This window comes from Emys orbicularis, chromosome 2 (genome assembly GCF_028017835.1).
Source record: "Emys orbicularis isolate rEmyOrb1 chromosome 2, rEmyOrb1.hap1, whole genome shotgun sequence".
NCBI classification, from domain to species: Eukaryota; Metazoa; Chordata; order Testudines; family Emydidae; genus Emys; species Emys orbicularis.
Window position 1 is genome coordinate 41,321,426 of NC_088684.1, and position 21,657 is coordinate 41,343,082.

Genomic DNA, 21,657 nt, shown 5'->3' on the forward strand with positions numbered 1-21,657 from the left:
ACTCCTGTACTCCAGCTCAGCGAGAGGCACAGGCAGAGTCGACGGGGGAGCGGCAGCAGTTGACTCACCGTAGTGAAGACACTGGTGAGTAGATCTAAGTACGTCGATTTCAGCTACTTTATTCACATAGCTGAAGTTGCGTAACTTAGATCGAACACCCCCCCCCCCCCCAGTGTAGACCAGGTCTCAGTTTCCTCATCCATACAACCAGATAATACTCTTCCTACTTCACAGGAAAACTGTTGTTAATGAATAAAATCTTACATTTGAAAGGCACTTTAAGATCATTAGACAAAAGATGTTAGATCTGCTGCATTGTTTTAAAATAAAAAAAGAGTGAAAATCATCAAAGATCATCAAATTGTTCTGAAGCATTGCAATGTGCAACTTGCAACTGCAGTTGGAGTAAGTCTCTACTTATAAATGAAATAGTTCTTTGCAAAAGAATTTCACTCAGAGGACTTCACTGTATACCTCCTCTTGTACACAACAGTTTTGAATACCCTTTCTATTTACATTTTAATTAGCCCCGTCCTTCCCCTGAGGCATTAAATGAACCAAACTGTTCTGTCAGTTAATCTGGATTTATACCAGCGTAACTCCTTGTTGTTACTTAGAGCAGAAGTTAGCCCTGTGTCTGAGGAATTTCTCTTTTTTTGTCAGCTGTTTGTAAGAAATTTTCTTTATTTAGAATTTCCATGAAATGTTTTTAATGCTTAAGATCATGGATGGTACAACAGATTGGAAATAACTGCTACAAAAATACATTTTCAGCTCCTTGAGAGACGTGTTATTATTCTTTCATTGAATTTCATGACTAATATTTTGATCACTTTATTTTCATTATAAAATTTCCTGCTTCTTGCAGAGGTCTAGCTAAATTTAAAATTAATTGATTCATTGCCTGCAGAAGAATTTACTTAACAGTATGCTATTTCACACAATATCCTTATCGCAAACACAGTGGAAGAACAGTAGAACCTCATAGTTATGAACACCAGAGTTACAAACTGACTGATCAACCACACACCTTATTTGGAACGGAGAGTACACAATCAGGTAGCAGGGACAAAAAAAGTATAGAGTACAACACTGTATTAAGCATAAATGAGTAAAAAATAAAAGGAAAAAGTTTAATAAAAGATTTGACAAGGTAAAGAAACTTTCTGTGATTATTTCATTTAAATTAAGTTGGTTAAAACTGGCATTTTTCTTCTCCATAGTAAAGTTTCAAAGCTGTATTCAGTTAATGTTCAGTTGTAAACTTTTTAAAGAACAGCCATAATGTTTTGTTCAGAGTTACGAACATTTCAGAGTTAGGAACAACCTCCATTCCCGAGGTGTTCGTAACTCTGAGATTCTACTGTAGTTACTCAGAGACCCAAAAGGAGCTAGAAGTGTGTTGATAAGAGACCTGATGAAAAAACAAAAAAACAAAACAAAAAAAAACCTTTAAAAAAATGCAGAAACTTAAAAGATTTCATGCCATGGTATGTACTTCATGACTACAGCTGTGGGGTCTTGTACTTTGTTAGATAGTCTACCTTATTGGCTGCTGAAGACAGACTTATGAACAGTTACAATAAAATTTCCTGAATATAATTTCTTTGCTACTGAACTTTTTTTTTTTTTTTTTTTTTTTAAAGTACAACAACTAGAACCAATTTGTAACTGGAATGAAGACTCAGACTGACACTTCTGTCATGTTAGACTCTCTGATATCAGAGAACCTCTGTCACAGTTCTGAGATTGGATATGTGTCAAGTCCGTATTTTGTTCAAACCCAAATGGCATATTTCCAGATTTCAACTGTGCTGGAATTTGTTCCTCTGAGGGAAAGAGAGAGAGGGTGGGGAGGTGGGAAAAAGGAAACGACCAATAAAGTTCCTACTTGTTTAAAGAGCAGGAACATCTGCTAGAGCCATGAACCATTAGCTAGCCAAATTCAACAGCAGCAGGTGCTATTCATCAGGTCCAGGCTTGTCTTTAAGTGTCAGTCAATAGAAATTTCAGATTCTATGGAAATAACAGAGCAAGCTACAATAAGCATCAATAAGTATAAAATAGGTGATTTTTTGAAGAGTTGAATCTAATGGGAATTCTACAGAATGACAGTCAGGATAATTTCTTCTCAGATGACATTTTCCCCACTGTTTTGACTATAAAGCCTCAGGATGGACTTCCGTAGGTCTCCTTCCATGTGGGCTATGCCTCATTCAGGTAAATTTTAGCTCTATGGCAGCAGTACTGTGCAGTCAGATCTTTTTCAACACTTCCCGATTAGTGTGAAAACTCAAGCCATGCCCCCACTTGGTAGTCCCACATGCTCCCTATGACGAAAAGGCTATTTGAAGGCTAACCGATAGCACAAGATCAACATGTCAACCTGGGAGAAAGAAATGTTGTGTTGCAACAAGACTGTGAAGATAGCACCAAGGTCTCCATGTACGAAAGGTAGGTATGGGGAGAGATTATTTGTATGTTGAAGGGCATTATTCTTAGCTAGAATCATGACACTGATGAGGCATGTTATACAGGTGATACGGTTAAAGACTGAATTAATATGTGAAATAAGACCAGAGGGCCGTATTTTAATGCACAGTAATGAGATAGAAAGCAGAAACATGATGAGACTCAAAGAAATTCAGTTTATCAATTTGACGAATGTTAGCTTTCCTGTTGTCCACACTGGGATTTCACCATTGCCAGTTTCTTATCGGCACACAGTTTACACCACCACAGTGCGATTTGCACTGGCAGGGTAAGCTATACATATACAATACATATCCACACTAGGGCTTTCTAGTGTTGCAGCTATAGCAGTAACTGAAAATCCAGTACAGAAAAGGCCTGGGAGACAAGTTTCAGAACAAGAGCTTGGTGGGTGCACAACTGATGGGGTAGAACTCGGGGGGAAAAAATGTGAAATGTCATACAAGGTTTGACTTGTCTGTGGCAAAAATTAGTTCACGAGTTTGCAGCTGGATATTCTATTGGTGCATTAAAATGTGGCCTGTGCAGAAGATTTCCTGGACAGACGTCAAGATATGCTTCTACGGGCACAACATTCTGAAGGATCAGAGCAGGCTGCACAGTGGGGACAGAAGGACGGTGAAGAAATTTGGCAGCATGTGACCTCCAGAAGAAGAAAGAGGAGCGTCCATGTACCAGCAATGCAGATACAGGTGAGCAACTGTTTTCATGTTCTCTCCACAGGTACAAATGCGGAGAGTGGACTAGATGATACATCTGAGGGAAGGGAGCAGGAGACTCCACTGATTGGAAGGCATGAGATGCACTGTCCTAGGGATGGGGGTTCCTCGACCACTGCTCCCAAGAGAAGGAGGCGGGTGGTGGTCGGGGACTATCTCCTCAGGGGGACTGAGTCATCTGTCTGCCATCCCGACCGGGAAAACCGAGAAGTGTGCTGCTTGCCAGGAGCTAGGATTCACGATGTGACTGAGAGACTGCCGAGACTCATCAAGCCCTCAGGTCGCTACCCCTTCCTGCTTCTCCACGTGGGCACCAATGATACTGACAAGAATGACCTTGAGCGGATCACTGCAGACTACATGGCTCTGGGAAGAAGGATAAAGGAGTTTGAGGCGCAAGTGGTGTTCTCGTCCATCCTCCCTATGGAAGGAAAAGGCCCGGGTAGAGACCGTCGAATCGTGGAAGTCAATGAATGGCTACACAGGTGGTGTCGGAGAGAAGGCTTTGGATTCTTTGACCATGGGATGGTGTTCCAAGAAGGAATGCTAGGCAGAGACGGGCTCCACTTAACGAAGAGAGGGAAGAGCATCTTCGCAAGCAGGTTGGCTAATCTAGTGAGGAGGGCTTTAAACTAGGTTCATCGGGGAAGGAGACCAAAGCGCTGAGGTAACTGGGGAAGTGGGATGCTGGGAGGAAGCACGAGCAGGACAGCGCAAGAGGGGAGGACTCCTGCCTCATACTGAGAAAGCAGGACGATCAGCAAGTTAACTTAAGTACCTATACACAAATGCAAGAAGCCTGGGAAACAAGCAGGGAGAACTGGAAGTCCTGGCACACTCAAGGAATTATGACGTGATTGGAATAACAGAGACCTGGTGGAATAACTGTTCAGGAAGGACAGGCAGGGCAGAAAAGGTGGAGGAGATGCATTGTATGTAAGAGAGCAGTATGACTGCTCAGAGCTCCAGTATGAAACTGCAGAAAAACCAGAGAGTCTCTGGATTAAGTTTAGAAGTGTGAGCAACAAGGGTGATGTCATGGTGGGAGTCTGCTATAGACCACCAGACCAGGAGGATGAGGTGGACAAAGCTTTCTTCCGGCAACTAACAGAAGTTACTAGATTACAGGCCCTGGTTCTCATGGGGGACTTCAATCATCCCAATATCAGCTGGGTGAGCAATACAGCGGTGCACAGACAATCCAGGAAGTTTTTGGAAAGTGTAGGGGACAATTTCCTGGTGCAAGTGCTGGAGGAACCAACTAGGGGCAGAGCTCTTCTTGACCTGCTGTTCACAAACAAGGAAGAATTAGTAGGGGAAGCAAAAGTGGATGAGAACCTGGGAGACAGTGGGTCAAGTTCAGGATCCTGACACAAGGAAGAAAGGAGAGCAGCAGAATACGGACCCTGGACTTCAGAAAAGCAGACTTTGACTCCCTCAGGGAACTGATGGGCAGGATCTCCTGGGAGAATAACATGAGGGGGAAAGAAGTCCAGGAGAGCTAGCTGTATTTTAAAGAATCCTTATTGAGGTTGCAGGAACAAACCATCCCGATGTGTAGAAAGAATAGTAAATATGGCAGGTGACCAGCTTGGCTTGACAGTGAAATGCTTGCTGATCTTAAACACAAAAAAGAAGCCTACAAGAAGTGGAAGATTGGACAAATGACCAGGGAGGAATATAAAAATATTGCACAGGCATGCAGGAGTGAAATCAGGAAGGCCAAATCACACTTGGAGTTGCAGCTAGCAAGAGATGTTAAGAGTAACAAGAAGGGTTTCTTCAGGTATGTTGTTAGGAACAAGAAGAAAGTCAAGGAAAGTGTGGGCCCCTTACTGAATAGGAAGGCAACCTAATGACAGAGGATGTGGAAAAAGCTAACGTACTCAATGCTTTTTTTGCCTCTGTCTTCACGAACAAGGTCAGCTCCCAGACTACTGCACGGGGCAGCACAGCAAGGGGAGGAGGTGACCAGCCCTCTGTGGAGAAAGAAGAGGTTCAGAACTATTTAGAAAAGCTGGACGAGCACAAGTCCATGGGGCCGGATGCGCTGCATCTGAGGGTGCTAAAGGAGTTAGCGGATGTAATTGCGGAGCCATTGGCCATTATCTTTGAAAACTCATGGTGATCGGGGGAGGTCCCGGATGACTGGAAAAAGGCTAATGTAGTGCTCATCTTTAAAGAAGGGAAGGAGGAGGATCCGGGGAACTACAGGCTAGTCAGCCTTACCTCAGTCCCTGGAAAAATCATGGAGCAGGTCCTCAAGGAATCAATTCTGATGCACTTAGAGGAGAAGAAAGTGATCAGGAACAGTCAGCCCGGGTTCACCAAGGGCAAGTGATGCTTGGCTAACCTAATTGACTTCTATGATGAGATAACTGGCTCTGTGGATGAGGGGAAAGCAGGTGACGTGTTATTCCTTGACTTTAGCAAAGCTTTTGATATGGTCTCCCACAGTATTTTTGCCGGCAAGTTAAAGAAGTATAGGCTGGATGAATGGACTATAAAGATGGATAGAAAGCTGGCTAGATCGTCGGGCTCAATGGGTAGTGATCAATGGCTCCATGGCTAGTTGGCAGCCGGTATCAAGTGGAGTGCCCCAAGGGTCGGTCCTGGGGTCAGTTTTGTTCAATATCTTCATTAATGATCTGGAGGATGGCGTGGACTGTACCCTCAGCAAGTTTGCAGATGACACTAAACTGGGAGGAGTGGTAGATACCCTGGAGGGTAGGGATAGGATACAGAGGGACCTAGACAAATTAGAGGATTGGGCCAAAAGAAATCTGATGAGGTTCAACAAGGACAAGTGCAGAGTCCTGCACTTAGGATAGAAGAATCCCATGCACTGCTACAGACTAGGGACCGAGTGGCTAGACAGCAGTTCTGCAGAAAAGGACCTAGGGGTTACAGTGGACGAGAAGCTGGATATGAGTCAACAGTGTGCCCTTGTTGCCAAGAAGGCTAACAGCATTTTGGGCTGTATAAGTAGGAGCATTGCCAACAGATTGAGGGACGTGATCATTCCCCTCTATTCGACATTGGTGAGGCCTCATCTGGAGTACTGTGTCCAGTTTTGGGCCCCACACTACAAGAAGGATGTGGAAAAATTGGAAAGAGTCCAGCAGAGGGCAACAAAAATGATTAGCGGGCTGGAGCACATGACTTATGAGGAGAGGCTGAGGGAACTGGGATTGTTTAGTCTGCAGAAGAGAAGAATGAGGGGGGATTTGATAGCTGCTTTCAACTACCTGAAAGGGGGTTCAAAAGAGGATGGATCTAGACTGTTCTCAGTGGTACCAGATGACGGAACAAGGAGTAACAGTCTCAAGTTGCTGTGGGGGAGGTTTAGGTTGGATATTAGGAAAAACTTTTTCACTAGGAGGGTGGTGAAGCACTGGAATGGGTTACCTAGGGAGGTGGTTGGAATCTCCTTTCTTAGAGGTTTTTAAGGTCAGGCTTGACAAAGCCCTAGCTGGGATGATTTAGTTGGGGATTGGTCCTGCTTTGAGCAGGGGGTTGTACTAGATTACCTCCTGAGGTCCCTTCCAACCCTGATATTCTATGATTCTATGATAAGTGTTTGCATGTTAAAAGCATAATGAATGTTTTATTTATATAGCACTGTGGGCATTGATAGTTCCGTATAAATAATAGTTATAAAATAAACTCAGCTTTGGCATGTGTAAGCAGTACTCACTTTAAAGATGAAGAAGTTAGGTGATAAACGTATTTTAAGAACTAATTGCTTAAAATTTATTTTATAAACTACAATTGCAACAACCTCCCTCCCATCTCCCCCAAATCCCTTACATAGCCAAATTTTTATATTTGCCCCCAATTTTATAACTCAAGAACTCCATGTTTAAATATGGAGTGAATGTTTATTGAACAGCTATAAACCTTGAAGTATAAAAGTCCATTAGAATTTAACAGAAAACCAGCTGTTTTATAGGGTTTTTTAAAGTCGTGCTATGAATTCAATAGATAATTACATCCCTACTTTAGAATTCTATAGGATGACTAAAAAAGAAAATCTAAAATATTTTCTATTTGATTTAAAGGTTTTTAAGAGTAATTTCTATTTATTGGTTTCATCCCTATTATATCCTATAGGACGTTCCTGTAAGGATTTATAATAAAAGCTGACAGCCTTAACTGAAGTGTCACAAAGCAACACCAATCAGATACACAGTGAAGCTATTTAACACACTTGATCTGAAATGTACCATTAAATTAGCTGATGAGCTTTACCATTTCCATACATTAGGAAAAACCAAGCTTGCATATGTTGTTTTCGGAGTAGCACGTTTCCATGCCTGTGGCTTAATTCGTTACATATACTGTACGAGATGACAGAAGATTAAGAGTTTAGTTTTAAGGTTTTAGAAAGTACATGTATCAATGCTTTAGTGAGGATAAAGAAAAGGAGTATGCTTTAGGTCAAACTACTTTAAATAATTACTATTAAAATAAATAGGGTGCTGCTTGTTTTAAAAGTGCAATACAAGTACAAATTTAATATGAATTAAATAGTCTCTATTAAATAGTTACAGTGCTAAAGATCAGGGAGTCTAATGTAGGTTAGAACCATTGGTTTAGGGCTGACAACCACCATAGAACATTTCAACCATCAGATTTGTGGTTAGACTAACTGCTTATTTTACATAATTCTTTGTGCTGTGATGCTCTTGCAATTTATGGAACATTTTAAAAGGATATATTTGTGTGCAAGTACACATGAATGACAACCGGCTTCCAAAAGGTACCCAAACTGCTAAAAAGCAACATTCAGTGCAGGCTGACATCAGAAAATTGCATAGTGCATGTGGAAACAATGTCACGTTTCAGATACATGGTGATGTTAACAAAAGGCCTACTTCTGTCATCTCCTATGTCGAATGGTGCCTTTATTCCATGCATAGTTCCATGGAAATTATTTGGAGCAATTATATAGTAAAGTCCAATTCAATGTGCCTAAGGCTGGCAGATCTATGCCCAAAGCAAGCAGATTTAACAATCCTGCATGTTCAGACAGAAGCAAAGAGAAGAGGTGAAGCTCAGATGGGCTGGTTTTTGACCTACCAGTGACCACAGGCAGCAGAGAATTAGGAGTGCCGTTTTAATAATGTCTTTGGGTTACTGCCAAAAAATTCTATTAGCAGATGTGTACATTTTTCCAGATGTCTATTACTAAAGTCTCTTCAAGGATTGTCCCTGAAAGAGCTGTGTTCCACACAGCGTCACTCCCCCACCCCTTTACAGTGACACCACAGTGACAAGTGCCATAAAAATGCCTAGAAGTAAATACACAAACCCTAGTCCTTCACCCCCTTCTTCCATCTGGAGGTCTTCCCAGGCTTTGGCCAAAGGGATCTGGCCAAGATCAATTCAGAGCTTAATTTATAAGTTATCTTGAGAGACAGTTCTTAAGGTACCCAGAACTGTGAGTCACCTGGTTATCCCTCCTCTGCCTCTGATAAGAGGGAGACTTGCTTGTGCTTAACTGGGTGTCAGATCCCTGACACCACCATCGTATTAGCCACCCAAGCACTCTCCTCTGGGCTATGCTAGCCCTTGCTTTGCCTTGCAGGTTAAAAAACAGGTGCACCCTAATCCCCAAGCCCTTTGAAATATTCCCCTGTGATATCCAACCCCTTATCCCCTGAACACTGACAGAAATACCAGTTCTGCTGCCAGTGGTCAGGAGCAGCTCCTAACTTAATATCACAGCACTTATCTGTTGATACTGAAAACAAGGATAAGTTTATTACAAAGATTCAAGGCTAATGGAAACAAAATGTTACATATAAAACAAAAGCATAACATGCTTTCTAGAGATTAAACTTAACAGGTAACCTCCTGCCTAAAGAAGTTTCTCACCCCAAATGTCCTTTGCGGCGTTTCAACCAAGCCTGGTTGTGATCCCATTTTCATAGCTGTAATTGCACTGCCCAACTACTGCCCAGGTGAAGGATAAAGGAGTGTTTTCCTTGGTTTTTCCTTATATCCCCCAAAGTTCATGGTCTCTACCTCGGTCAAGATAACCCCCTCTCCAGTGTGCTGCCTCCCTGTTGATTTCACATCCACCAGTTTGAGTTTGTATGTACATGGGGCTTCCATTGTGTTGTCTCCCACTGCTTATTTACATGTCGACCGAGAGGCAGGTGAAAAGAACATCTTTTGTCTAATAGAAAGCCTGTTTGTTAACTCTGCCTTGATAAAATCTTCAGGAGCATATTTTCAATATAAATACGCAACTTCTTATATAGTATCTGTCCCTACGTTTCACAGCAATACTAATGACCAGCGTGATTCTGGCTTTCATTTAAGACCTCATGTGGCATTCTTTGGTGAACCAGAATGTACATACCAGAGTCAGGATATTCTTGGAAACCCTTTGCCAGTTGGCATCGAGGGGCTGGTTCTTAGGGTCAGGCTTTCTCCTGAGGGTTGTCCATCTCCCTGAAAGAGCTGTGTTCCTAGCAGCATCACTCCCCACATTTACAATGATACCACAGTGATAAACGCCATAAAGATGCCTAGAAGTAAATTCACAAAATCTAATCCAGGGGTCCTCAAACTGGGGGTCATGCGGTTATTACATGGTGGTGGGGGGGTCACAAGCTGTCAGCCTCAACCCCAAACCCCGCTTTGCATCCAGAATTTATAATGGTGTTAAATATATTTTAAAAGTGTTTTTAATTTATATGGGGGGGGGGGGTCGCACTCAGAGGCTAGCTATGTGAAAGAGGTCACCACTACAAAAGTTTGAGAATCACTGGTCTAATCCTTCACCCTCCTCCCACCCTGAGGTCTACCCAGGCTTTTGGCCAAAGGAACCTGGCCAAGATCCCTTCAGGGCTTATTTATCATTTATCTTGAGGGGTCACACTCTGTCCAGCATGACTCTCTCTCTCACCTCCAGGAGACAAAGGTATTACTTACCGTTTTAGTCTAACCATAATGCTAAAAAAAATACAAAATCTGTCTAGTAAAAATATGAAGGAGATCAAAAACCTTCGATAAGGTGACCTTCACCTCTCCCTTTTGCTTCTGCATGGTCAAATTGAATGAATTAAATAATCCTGTTTGGGCACAAATCTGCCAGCCTTACGTACACTGAACTTTACTAAGCAAGTACTCCAGTTAATTTCAGTGAAACTACTCACAGAATTAGGTGCAACTACAAATCCGCATTTCCCATTGATAATACCTACCGTTAACAACACAATGTAATGTTTGAGCCTGAACCTGTTTTAAAGACTTTGTATCCAAAGTAAAAATCGCATCCACCTTCTCTAAATAATTGCATCAATATTTTGCAAGCAGGTCCATCAGCTAAAAACTGGTCCATGTTCTCCCTTGCAAAGAGCAGACAATGTTATCAACTAGAGTGGAGTTACTTTCAAAATCCTATTGCTGTGCCTGTATGCTTTGTGGGAGTGCTCAGAAGAGCACAGTACGCCAGTAATCTGCTACTTGCACTGATACCCTGATCATCTTCAAAGTCCTGATTTCAGTTTATATAGCCCATAGGATAGACCACTGCTAACTCACTGTCTCTCCTTCTGGCACCGCAAAGGCAATAATTGCCTAGCACACTAGGTTTAACAGACCCCCAATATAAACCTGAGGTAACCAGAGGTAAAGTCTCCTCAACCACAGACCAAAGCTCTCAGAGGAGATCAGGAAGTATCCAGTTCTTCCCATTTTCAGGTCATTCTAAGACTCACCGCTTTACCACAGCATACCCCACAGAGCCAGAGCAGGAAAAAATCCAGCTGTGTTCAGGAAGCAGCCAATGATTAGACCAAGAGCAGGAGGGAGACGTTGTCTGTCCTCCTCGACAGTCCTTACTGGGTTTATATCCTTGTATGACACATGGGCACTACAAAGGTGCTTTAGAAATGGAGAGTAGACTGCAGAGAGCAGGTTGCTGCTTCTGCCAAGGCAGTCCACTATGCAGTTCAAACTGCAGAAATGCTTTTGGTGGTGGCAGGCGAAGGGGACTCAAAGTGACTGGGAAACCAATATTGTGGGGAAATTGTTCAGCCCAGCTCCTATGTGGCTACAGACAGCGTAGCAGAATGCTAAAACTGTAATATACTGTTCAGCCACTAGGAGGCACTGTAAGCTACCTTGTCTATGTATTAAAGCAGGGGTTCTCAAACTGGGGGTTGTGACCCCTCAGGGGGTCATGAGGTTATTACATGGGGGGGGGGGGGGTCGCAAGCTGTTAGTCTCCACCCCAAACACCGCTTCACCTCCAGTATTTATAATAGTGTTAAATATTTTTAAAGTGTTTTTCATTTATAAGGGGTGGTCGCTCTCAGGCTTGCTGTGTGAAAGGGGTCCCCAGTACAAAAGTTTGAGAACCACTGTATTAAAGCATCTTATTATGCACACACCTGGTGTGTATGTCACTCAGAAACAAGCTCTGTAGCCAGTCCATATCTGGTACAGGAACATGACATGGTGTCAAAAGCAAACTAGTGCCAGAGGAGAACTGAAATAGAAGGAAAACAGCAACAAAGGATGCAAACAGAAGGAACATGAATAAAGCAACAAAGGTTGCAGGATCTCATCAACATGCCACTCTTCAACGCCCCACAGAACTTCAGCTTTGACAAACCTTCACAGTGAACAGATTGGAAGCAGTATTTTGCAAGTTTTCACATTGTAAACAAACTCCACAAGGAAACTGGAGATCTACAGGTATCTTCTTTAACTTATGTGATGGAGAAGCAAGCAGAGCATATCTTTAAACCCTTTGACTTTACTGAAGATAGTTACAATGATGACTATGAAAGGGTTTTGGCTATGTTTGATGCAGAGAAATGTGTTTATGAAAGAGCATGTTTTCACCAGAGAATTCAAGAACCAGGAGAAAATGTTGAATGTTTTATAAGAGCTCTGCTGCATACATTGGCTGAAACTGATTTTGGGATTGCAAAACATGAAAATAGAGACAGGGTGGTTACTGGGAGAACAGATAAAAATCTTTCACAGCAGCTACAACTGAAGACAGACCTAAACCTCACCACAGCCATACAGAAAGCAAACCAGTCTGAACTAGTCAAACCAAAGGCAGAAGCAAGTTAAAAAACCGTAAGCTAGCTTCGATGCTATAAACAGACACTTGGGTGTTAAAAGTCTTTGTCATAAAAGCCACTGAGGCAAGGAGAGAACTCCCAGATTACAAGGGAAAAATTCCAGCATGCATACACAAGGTGTGGAAAAAGTCAGCTCAAGAAATGATGTATGTCCAGCCAGAAGAAAAAGTGTAATAAATGCACAAAATATGGATATTTTGCAGCTATTTGCAGCACCAAAGTGATCAGGAAGTTGACTCATATTACAGACAATCAGGAACCATTGTTTCTGGGATCTAGCACTTGTGAGGACACAGATCCTGCCTAGAGAATGAAATTTCGTATTCATGGCAAAACAATTCACTTTAAAATTGACTCAGGCACTGACATCAGAGTCATCTCAGAAGGGATTGTGGAAGTGGAAAAAAGTGCAGACATCTTAGTCTTCTAGAAAGAGCAAGAGTCAGGCTAACTCTAACAGCTAATAACGCGAGACTTCCAGGCAAGGCCTGGGCGAGTAGAAAAGAACTGTAAGAGAGGTTGTTTTGACCTTGTGTTAGATAAGAATGGAACGCAGACTATAGCAAGAACTGCTGAGAAAAGTAAGATATCAGGAAGGAATAAAATGCAGTTGTTGATCATTACTGTATGTAACAAAAGGTATAAATGCTTGCCTTAATTGTTTATCTTTTGGGAGACCTGCCGTTGTGCACTCTCCCCCTTTTGCAATTGCTTGAGAATAAACTGCCTCTGACATGTTGCAACCAACCTGAGAGTGAAGACTGTTTTCTTCCACAGGATTTACAATCACCTTCAACTCCTCCCAGAGTTGAAGTCACCTGACAGCTCTGACTAGCCCTGGAGGTATTCTCAACTGCATGGGCCTGTTCACCACAGAAACAACTTACAAAGACAAAAAACTATGTATTCAGAGTGTATGTGATCAAAGGATCACAGACCAACAAGCTTCTCATCCACAGGGTGACAGCCATGATGGGCCTAGCGAGAAAGGTGGAAGAAGTCAATAGAATATTTGCTGAAATTGGACTTTTGAAAGGAGATCCAGTATAAATAACCTTAAGAGACCATGCTGAACTATATAGCGTACATACCCTTCACAGGATTTCTCTCTCATTACTTCATAAAGCGGAAATGGAGTTAAAGAGAATAGAGCGGATTGACATAATCAAGAAAATCTCTGAGCCAACAGCACGATGTGCCCCAATGGTACCAGTTATAAATAAAAATGGGAAAATATGAATCTGTGTGGATCTCAGAAGACTTAATGAAACAGTTGTGAGAAAAATATAACCTCCCAACACAGGATGACTTCCTCCCCAAAGCGAAAGGAGCTACAATATACTTTAAGCTGGATGACTCGAGCAGATTCTGGCAAATTCCTTTAGCCAAAGAAAATGCTAAACTGACTACATTTATCACATCCTTCGGGAGATTTTGCTTTTGAAAACTGCCTTTTGGGATTACCAGTTCACCTGAAAGGTTCCAAAGAAAAATGGCGGAATTGTTTATGAACACAAGTGGAGTTGTAGTTTTCATGGATGATATTCTGACACAGGGATCTTCAAAGGAAGAACGCAACACAATCCGCAAAGTCCTTAGCCTAATCATTCAGTCTGGACTGAAACTAAACAAGGAAAAAAATTGATTTTTAAACTTACCCCAAATTGATATTTTGGGATAAACACAAAAATAGAATCAGGCCTAGCCCTGAAAAAGTAAAAGCAATTTGAGAATTCAATGCACCAATTAATGTATCAGAACAGAGACGTGTACTGGGGATGGTAAATTACCTTGGTTAATACCTACATGACCTTTCTTCAGTGACAGAACTACTGAATGAATTGTTAAAGTCCAACTCACCTTGGCTATGGGGGCAAAGTCACTACATTGCCTTCAAAAAGGTAAAATAAATTATCTCAACAGCTCCAGTTCTAAACTACTATGTTGTGAACAAACCCGCAACAGTCAGTGTGGATGCATGTAGCTATGACCTAGGTGGTGTATTGCTGCAACAGCATGGCTCTCAGTGAAAGCCAACTGCATTTTGCTCTCTCTCTCTCTCTCTCTCTCTCTCTCTCTCTCTCTCTCACACACACACACACGAAAAAAAAACCCAATATGCACAGATTGAAAGGAGTGCCTGGCAAGCATGCGGACCTGTCAGAACTTTGACAGATCTCTGTGTGAACTGAATTGCTTTTCCTGATAACAGAGCATAAGATGCTTGTAACCCTCATCAATGGAAAAAAAACTCAGCTCAAGCATCGCTGCGATGCCAACATTTATTGATAAGGTTAATGTGCTTTAACCCAATTGCTAAATACATTCCTGGGAAAAATCTGGTAGCAGCAGACTGCCATGGAGCCCTTATTCATTCTCAACTACCCGTGAGCTCAAAGATGACAAAAGCATACGTGGATGCATACAGACCAGTGTCAGAAAAGAGACTACTCCCAGCTACAAAAAGCAACATCAACAGACATGCAACTTCAGGAAGTTCAAAGTTACATTATGTCCGGCTGGCCCAAGTATCTAAAGGACACTAAGAAAGGGACAAGAGACTATTTTGCAGTGTGTGGACAATTAAGTGAGTCAAATGGACTCGTGATTAAAGGCAACTGGAGTCTAATTCCAAATGAAATGAGGAGAAATCCTAAATTTCATCCATGAAGGATATCAAAGATTAATTAAATACTGTGAACAGGCCAGTCAAGTCAGTGTAGTGGCTGGGCATCAGCAAGGACAAAGAATAAAGTATATACATGTGAACGTTGCAGAGCTAAAAGACCAACACAAAGAATCTTTAATAACACCACTACCAGAGAGACTTTGGAAGAGGCTAACTACAGATTTGTGAATTCAGAGGACATCATTACCTGGTCATCGTGGACTATTCTTGCAGGTATATAGAAATAATGTACTTGGACGACATAACATGTCACAGTGTTATCAAGAAACTGAAGTGCACTTTTGCTCACTCTGGTATTTCAGAACAACGGACCACAATTCACTGCAGCAGAATTTAAGTCATTCCAAACAAATATGATTTTAATTAGCTTACTAGTAGCCCACATTACCCACAAGTGAATGGAGAGGCTGAGAGAGCTGTACAGACAGCCAAGAAAATCTTGCATCAGGAAAATCCATTCTTTGCCCTTCTGAGTTAGAGATCAATACCAGCAGAAGCTACTGGATATAGTCCGGCACATAGGTGCTGGCTTTTTCCTTTGCCCGGGCGTGCTCAACCCTGGCCCTTCCCCCACTCCACCTCTTCCCCCAAACCCTTACCCCTGCCTCTTTCTGCCCCCTTGCCCGAGCATGCTCCTCCCCCTCCCACTTTTACAACAGACATTGCTTAGTTAGCAGACTGCCAGGTCTAGAACCTGGTGACTGTGTTTGGGTCAAACTGGACAAAAATCAAATGATGGACAACTCCAGCTGTCATGGAGAAAAAGAATTCACTGCCCAGATCATATGCAGCTGAGACCAACAGCAGAGAATTCAGCAGAAACAGTTGATAGCTACAGTTTGTTCCTCAGAAAGAACAATCAGAGCCAACTCTAAAGATGGTGGATCAGAACAAGACAACGACTCAAAGATTCCAAACCAACCACAACCAATTGTTGTAACTAATGGATAGCCAGATAACCAAGTTGTTATGTGTTTAAATCATATAATTAGAAAGCTAGTACAATTCCGAGACACTTAACAGACAAAGAGCATGAAAGCATAAATGGTAGGGATGTAAAACTTAAGCGGAGATGTGATGCAATGCTAAACTGTATTATACTGTTCAGCCACTAGGTGGCAGTATGTGTAAAAATACCTTATTTAAACTAACCTGAGTCATACCTGGCAGTGATTAAGGATCTTAGGATGAACACATGTGGTATCTTACTCAGAAGCAAGCTCTGTATGCAGTCTATATATCAGGGATCGGCAGCCTTTGGCACGCGGCTCGCCAGGGTAAGCACTCAGGCGGGCCGGGCCGGTTTGTTTACCTGCCGCGTCCGCAGGCTCGGCCGATCGCGGCTCCCACTGGCCGCGGTTTGCTGCTCCAGGCCAATGGGGGCGGTGGGAAGCGGTGGCCAGCACATCCCTCAGCCCGCGCCGCTTCCCTGTGCAGGAATATGACAGACAATCTAATTCTCATTTATATTAAAGTACCTGTTCTCTGCTCTGGCTGTGTAAAGGGACATTAAAGTGAGCATGAATTCACTGCCACATTAAGGTCACCCTTTATGCTGCCAGAACAGTTATGAGAGAGGCCTTACTATAAATGAGAATCAGGCTCAGAATATTTGTCACACTGAATGCAACCTAAAAAGCAAGCACTGTCCACAGGTAATGGCACAGAGGGGGATGCCAGGGACGAATCCCACAAACCAGCTACAAACTTTGAACCTCATCTGAGGGGAGTGGCAACTTGGAGCCCTAAGAACCTCACAAGAGTGGGCCCTGTGCACCTGCAGGTTCCACACCTTTCAATTCACCAGAGCAATACAAACAGGGGTACAGCCACTGAATGTAGTCTATTGGACTGCATGACTGCTTGATTCAAAAATGATGTGGCATTATGTTTTTTTATCCTATCATTTTTATCTATAGCCAGACCTGTAGCCAGTCAAGCAAGAGAGATGAAGTTCTTGTGGCTGGGAGGTGGAGGAAAGGTAGGAATTGCCACACTGTATAACACCCATCCTCCATCTAGTCCAGTATTGTCTCTCCAAGAGCAGCACTAGATGCTTCAGGAGGGGAGGGAGTCTGAAGATTCTCTCCAAAAAAATTTTTTTTTAAACAGTGTCATTTCCAGGAATGCAGACAAAAATCCTTTTGTAACTAAAATGCGATGAAAACAGCAAAAGCACAAGTATGTTCCCTGCTAGTTTTCAGGAATTCTGTAAGAGAATTCTCTAATACTACTAAGCCTGCACCAAGACCATAGGGGTTCCTTTGCATTTCACCCAGACATGCACAAAAACAGATATGAAAATATTCAGAGAGCCAAAAATCAACACTGTAATAAAAAACACAGATTAAACAGGCTATTCTATGCCCCTTCTCCTAACCATGTTTGCCAAGCCCTCTCAATCCACAAAAATCACATCCCCGGATACATAATTTTAAAAGACAAACATATTGCATGTACAGGCATTGTTTGTAACACTTTGGCATCCATTTTTCTGTAAAATAACCCACACAATTAATAGCTTTGTCTCTCTTAAATCAAAGAGAGGGAGAACAGATAGAAGTTCTCTTTCTTTCTCTTTTGACAGTCTTTTTTCTCAATCATTACGTCTCTCTCCAGGTACTTCCCCTCCATTGCATCTGTGATTTGGATTATTTTTTCCTCTATCATAGATGCACTGACTTCAATTTTTCCAAGCTGAATCTTATTTTGTTATTTCCCACCCACGTTTGTAATCTATTTGTCTTTTGACTTATTCCTCTGCCTTCACTTCCACTCCCAAGGGGGAGGGATAGCTCAGTGGTTTGAGCATTGGCCTGCTAAACCCAGGGTTGTGAGTTCAATCCTTGAGGGGGCCACTTGGGGATCTGGGGCAAAATCAGTACTTGGTCCTGCTAGTGAAGGCAGGGGGCTGGACTCGATGACCTTTCAAGGTCCCTTCCAGTTCTAGGAGATGTGATATCTCCATAGGAAAAAAAAAAAAAAAAAAAATCTGTGAATTTCTTTAGAATGGCCTGTTTACTCCTGCATCCTGATCACTACAGAGGATATTTAGGAGAGCAAGATTCCTGCAATACCCCACTCTCATTGACTTGATACACTAGTGTTTATCATTACTCTGCCTGCTGCTTCTCATTACTCTTTATTTACAGTTCTCTAGCTAGTTTTCCATCTACATGACAGAACTCATATCCAAGCCAATTTGAATTCAATTTTTCCAGGTAAACTTTGTGAGACAGATGCAAACTAAGTTTCCCCTCAGTGCTCTGTAACTCTGTCTCAACCCTGACCTGGAAGGGGCCAACTCTTGGGGTGAGGATAGGTCAGCCCATTCAAGGCTTGTCTTCACAAGAAAACAGTGTGTTTGAAAAGCACATTGGCTCATCTGATGCTGGCTGATTGGCTGTCTTGCACAGATCAGGGCAAATAGTGTTCAGCCAGTTAAACTTTGCTATAACATTTTCTTGTAACAAGCAGCCCTCTGCCCCTGGACTTTCTCCTGAGATACCTAACAATGAAGTTGCCAAATGGAATAGTTGCTTTTTGTGATGCAAACTCTTGCCAACTAGAATCTGGGCTGAAACCACCAAGTCCGTTCACACAGGCAACCAAATAGTCATGAAATAATGATAACTGAACTGGGCAGATTTCAACCAATGATTCTGAATCCAGTATCAATCCTCTAATCATCTGCTTCTCTCAATATACTCCTTCTCCAACATAAAATAATGCTAACGATGTTTAGGAACATAATGACAAGGTGCCCCTTCCAGTCCTGTAACCTTTTGGTGGCTAGAGCTTACTTCACCGCGCTTCTCCTAGAGCAGGGGTTCTCAAACTGGAGGTCGGGACCCCTCAGGGGGTCACGAGGTTATTACATGGGGGGGGGGGGGGTCGCAAGCTGTTAGCCTCCACCCCAAACCCAGCTTTGCCTCCAGCATTTATAATGGTGTTAAATATACAAAAAAGTGTTTTTAATTTATAAGGAGGGGGCGCAGTCAGAGGCTTGCTATGTGAAAGGGGTCACCAGTACAAAAGTTTGAGAACCACTGTCCTAGTGCTTAAACACAACTCCTACAGAAAAGCACATGGTGACTCAGAATACAGCAATTGAGGGTTTTCAGCAAAGACTGTACAAGAACAAAAAGGAATGAACTTTTAATAATTAAGTACCAACTTTATAAGATCTTATAATGCTAAAGAAATAATAATAGAGGCTTAATTTCTACTACATAACCAGGCTACTTGATCATCCACAAACATTATCTTCACAGTTATACATAAATATAAACAAAAACAGTAAATCTAAAGGGGTTAATCCACACAAACACAGTGAGAAGTAACTCAGAGTTCCAAAAGCTTAGATTGAGTCCCCCCCAAATTAGTCTTTATTCACCAACTCTATACAGTCTGCTGAGTCAAAAGCAGTGCAACAATATCTTCTCTCCTCTTGCTTGCAGAAATCCCCAAATGGAATCCATGCAGACTTTTTCTCCTCGTCTGCTGGACTGTGGAATCACCCAATGAAGTTGGTTCTAGCCCACGAAAGCTTATGCCCAAATAAATTTGTTAGTCTCTAAGGTGCCACGAGGACTCCTCGTTGTTTTTTCTAGTTAGCTAACTAATTAACCCACCAATCAGTATTAAGTATATAAATGAAAAGCCCTGTTACAAGAAAAATACAAAACTGAGACTAGCAAAATATAGATTACTCTATTCCCATCATCACAGTTAAATAAATAAATTAATTAATTAAAAAAAAAAGTTGGTGAACTAGATCGGTGAAAACAATTTAACTAAGACAATTTGGATAAAATCAAACTACATTCCAGGTATACAATTAAAATGGAAGAAGTTAGAGGAAATTGTGAGGGAAAATTTTCTATAACACTGCCAGTGCTTCTTTGCGTTGGAAAGTTAACCAACAGCTGCAAAATGATTCAAAGTTAGAGAAAACAACCTGCTTTGCTTCTCCCAACCCACGCAGGTCACATGTCCTTTTATAAAGCAGCTGCCCTGGAGTCTAGGAGTCCAGCTATAGCAGGGATAGGCAACCTATGGCACGTGTGCCAAAGGCGGCACGCGAGCTGATTTTCAGTGGCACTCACACTGCCCGGGTCCTGGCCACCGGTCCCGGGGACTCTGCATTTTAATTTAATTTTAAATTAAGCTTCTTAAACATTTAAAAAACCCTATTTACTTTACATACAACAATAGTTTAGTTATATATTATAGACTTATAGAAAGAGACCTTCTAAAAACGTTAAAATGTATGACGGGCACGCGAAACCTTAAATCAGAGTGAATACATGAAGACTCGGCACCCCACTTCTGAAAAGTTGCTGACCCCTGAGCTATAGGGAACCTATTGAGCATGCCCAAAACCACCATGCCCTCCAGAAACTTCTGGGTGAGGAATGATAATTGTGCATCAGCCTACCAATGACCCAGACACCATTCATTCCTCTCGCCCCCTTCTCTCTAGATCTCTTACAGAGATATCTCCCTATTTGGCTTCTGGCTTCCGTCATCAAATCCAGTCCCCTGCTATTGCAGGCAACCCTGCCTTTTAATCATGTTCACACTTATATAGCCATGTAAAACTTCAAGACAGTATACAAATATTTTAACTAATTAGTCCTTCCAACATTCTTGTGAGGTAATTAAATGAGCAGAGGCAGTGCTAGCCCATTGGGGCCCTACCAAGGAATATTTTGCCCCCCTGCCCCCCCCACAACACATAATAAAAAGCGAATAGGGGGTCCCCTTGAGCTGCATGGGGCCCTAATCTGCTTATGCCTTGCGGCAGTTCTGTAAACAAATACCCCATTTTACAGATTGACAAAGTAAGGCTGAGAGGGGGCACGACTTGCCAAAGGCTGCCCAGGAAGTCAGTGGAAAAGCCTTGGATTGGAATAGAGGATGAAATGTGTTTCCAACTTTTTCTCTAGATCATGAAAATGACTGTTCACTTCAAGTGATTTACCAGCTGTCGTAGATAGTCTTGAATTGTGTTTGGATAAACAAGCACACTGATGGCAACCAGTGTATTGAGGGCGAAGTCAAAGATCTGGTAACAGAAGAAAGGGATGAGCCAGGCTGCATGTTGCTATAAAAAAAAAAAAAATGTTGCAGGTTAAAGCATAACTATTATTTCCTTATGTTTCAAAAATCCACAGTGCAACTCACACAATGCAATGAAATACTCTTTAACTGTGTTTCCCAGGGGGAAAATTACTTAAATCTGTTAAAATTATTATATGCAGCCAAAGATGCTGGGCAGCAAAGCTGAGATAAATTAAAGTGTATGAGTCTACTGAGAATTTATACAGGAACAGGTTTCAATCAATCAATCGAACAGTACTGACTTGGCTTCCTAAAATACCAAACTTTTGAGTGGGATTAATATAAATGCATTCTTTGGGACAAATCCCAGTCCCAGGGAAGTGAATGGGAAAAAAATTCCATTCACTTTTATAAAAACCAAGATTTGGCCATTTGTATTTAAAGTTTGCCCATAATGTACTAAAAGATCTCACATTTGAAGCTGCAGACAATGAATACAGTTAGACAATCTTAGGCTATGTCTACACTAGCACTTTTGTTGGTAAAACTTTTGTCGGTCAGGGGTGTGTGTGGGAAA

General features: G+C 42.0%; 1 protein-coding gene across 1 annotated transcript in view; it reads right to left on the reverse strand.

Moving 5' to 3' along the window:
- The window catches only part of LAPTM4B (lysosomal protein transmembrane 4 beta), a 91,964-nt gene that overhangs the window by 29,673 nt on the left and 40,634 nt on the right, over positions 1–21,657 (reverse strand). The window contains 1 exon segment of the mRNA XM_065399795.1: positions 21,001–21,123. Coding sequence (XP_065255867.1) covers positions 21,001–21,123 — 123 coding nt within the window.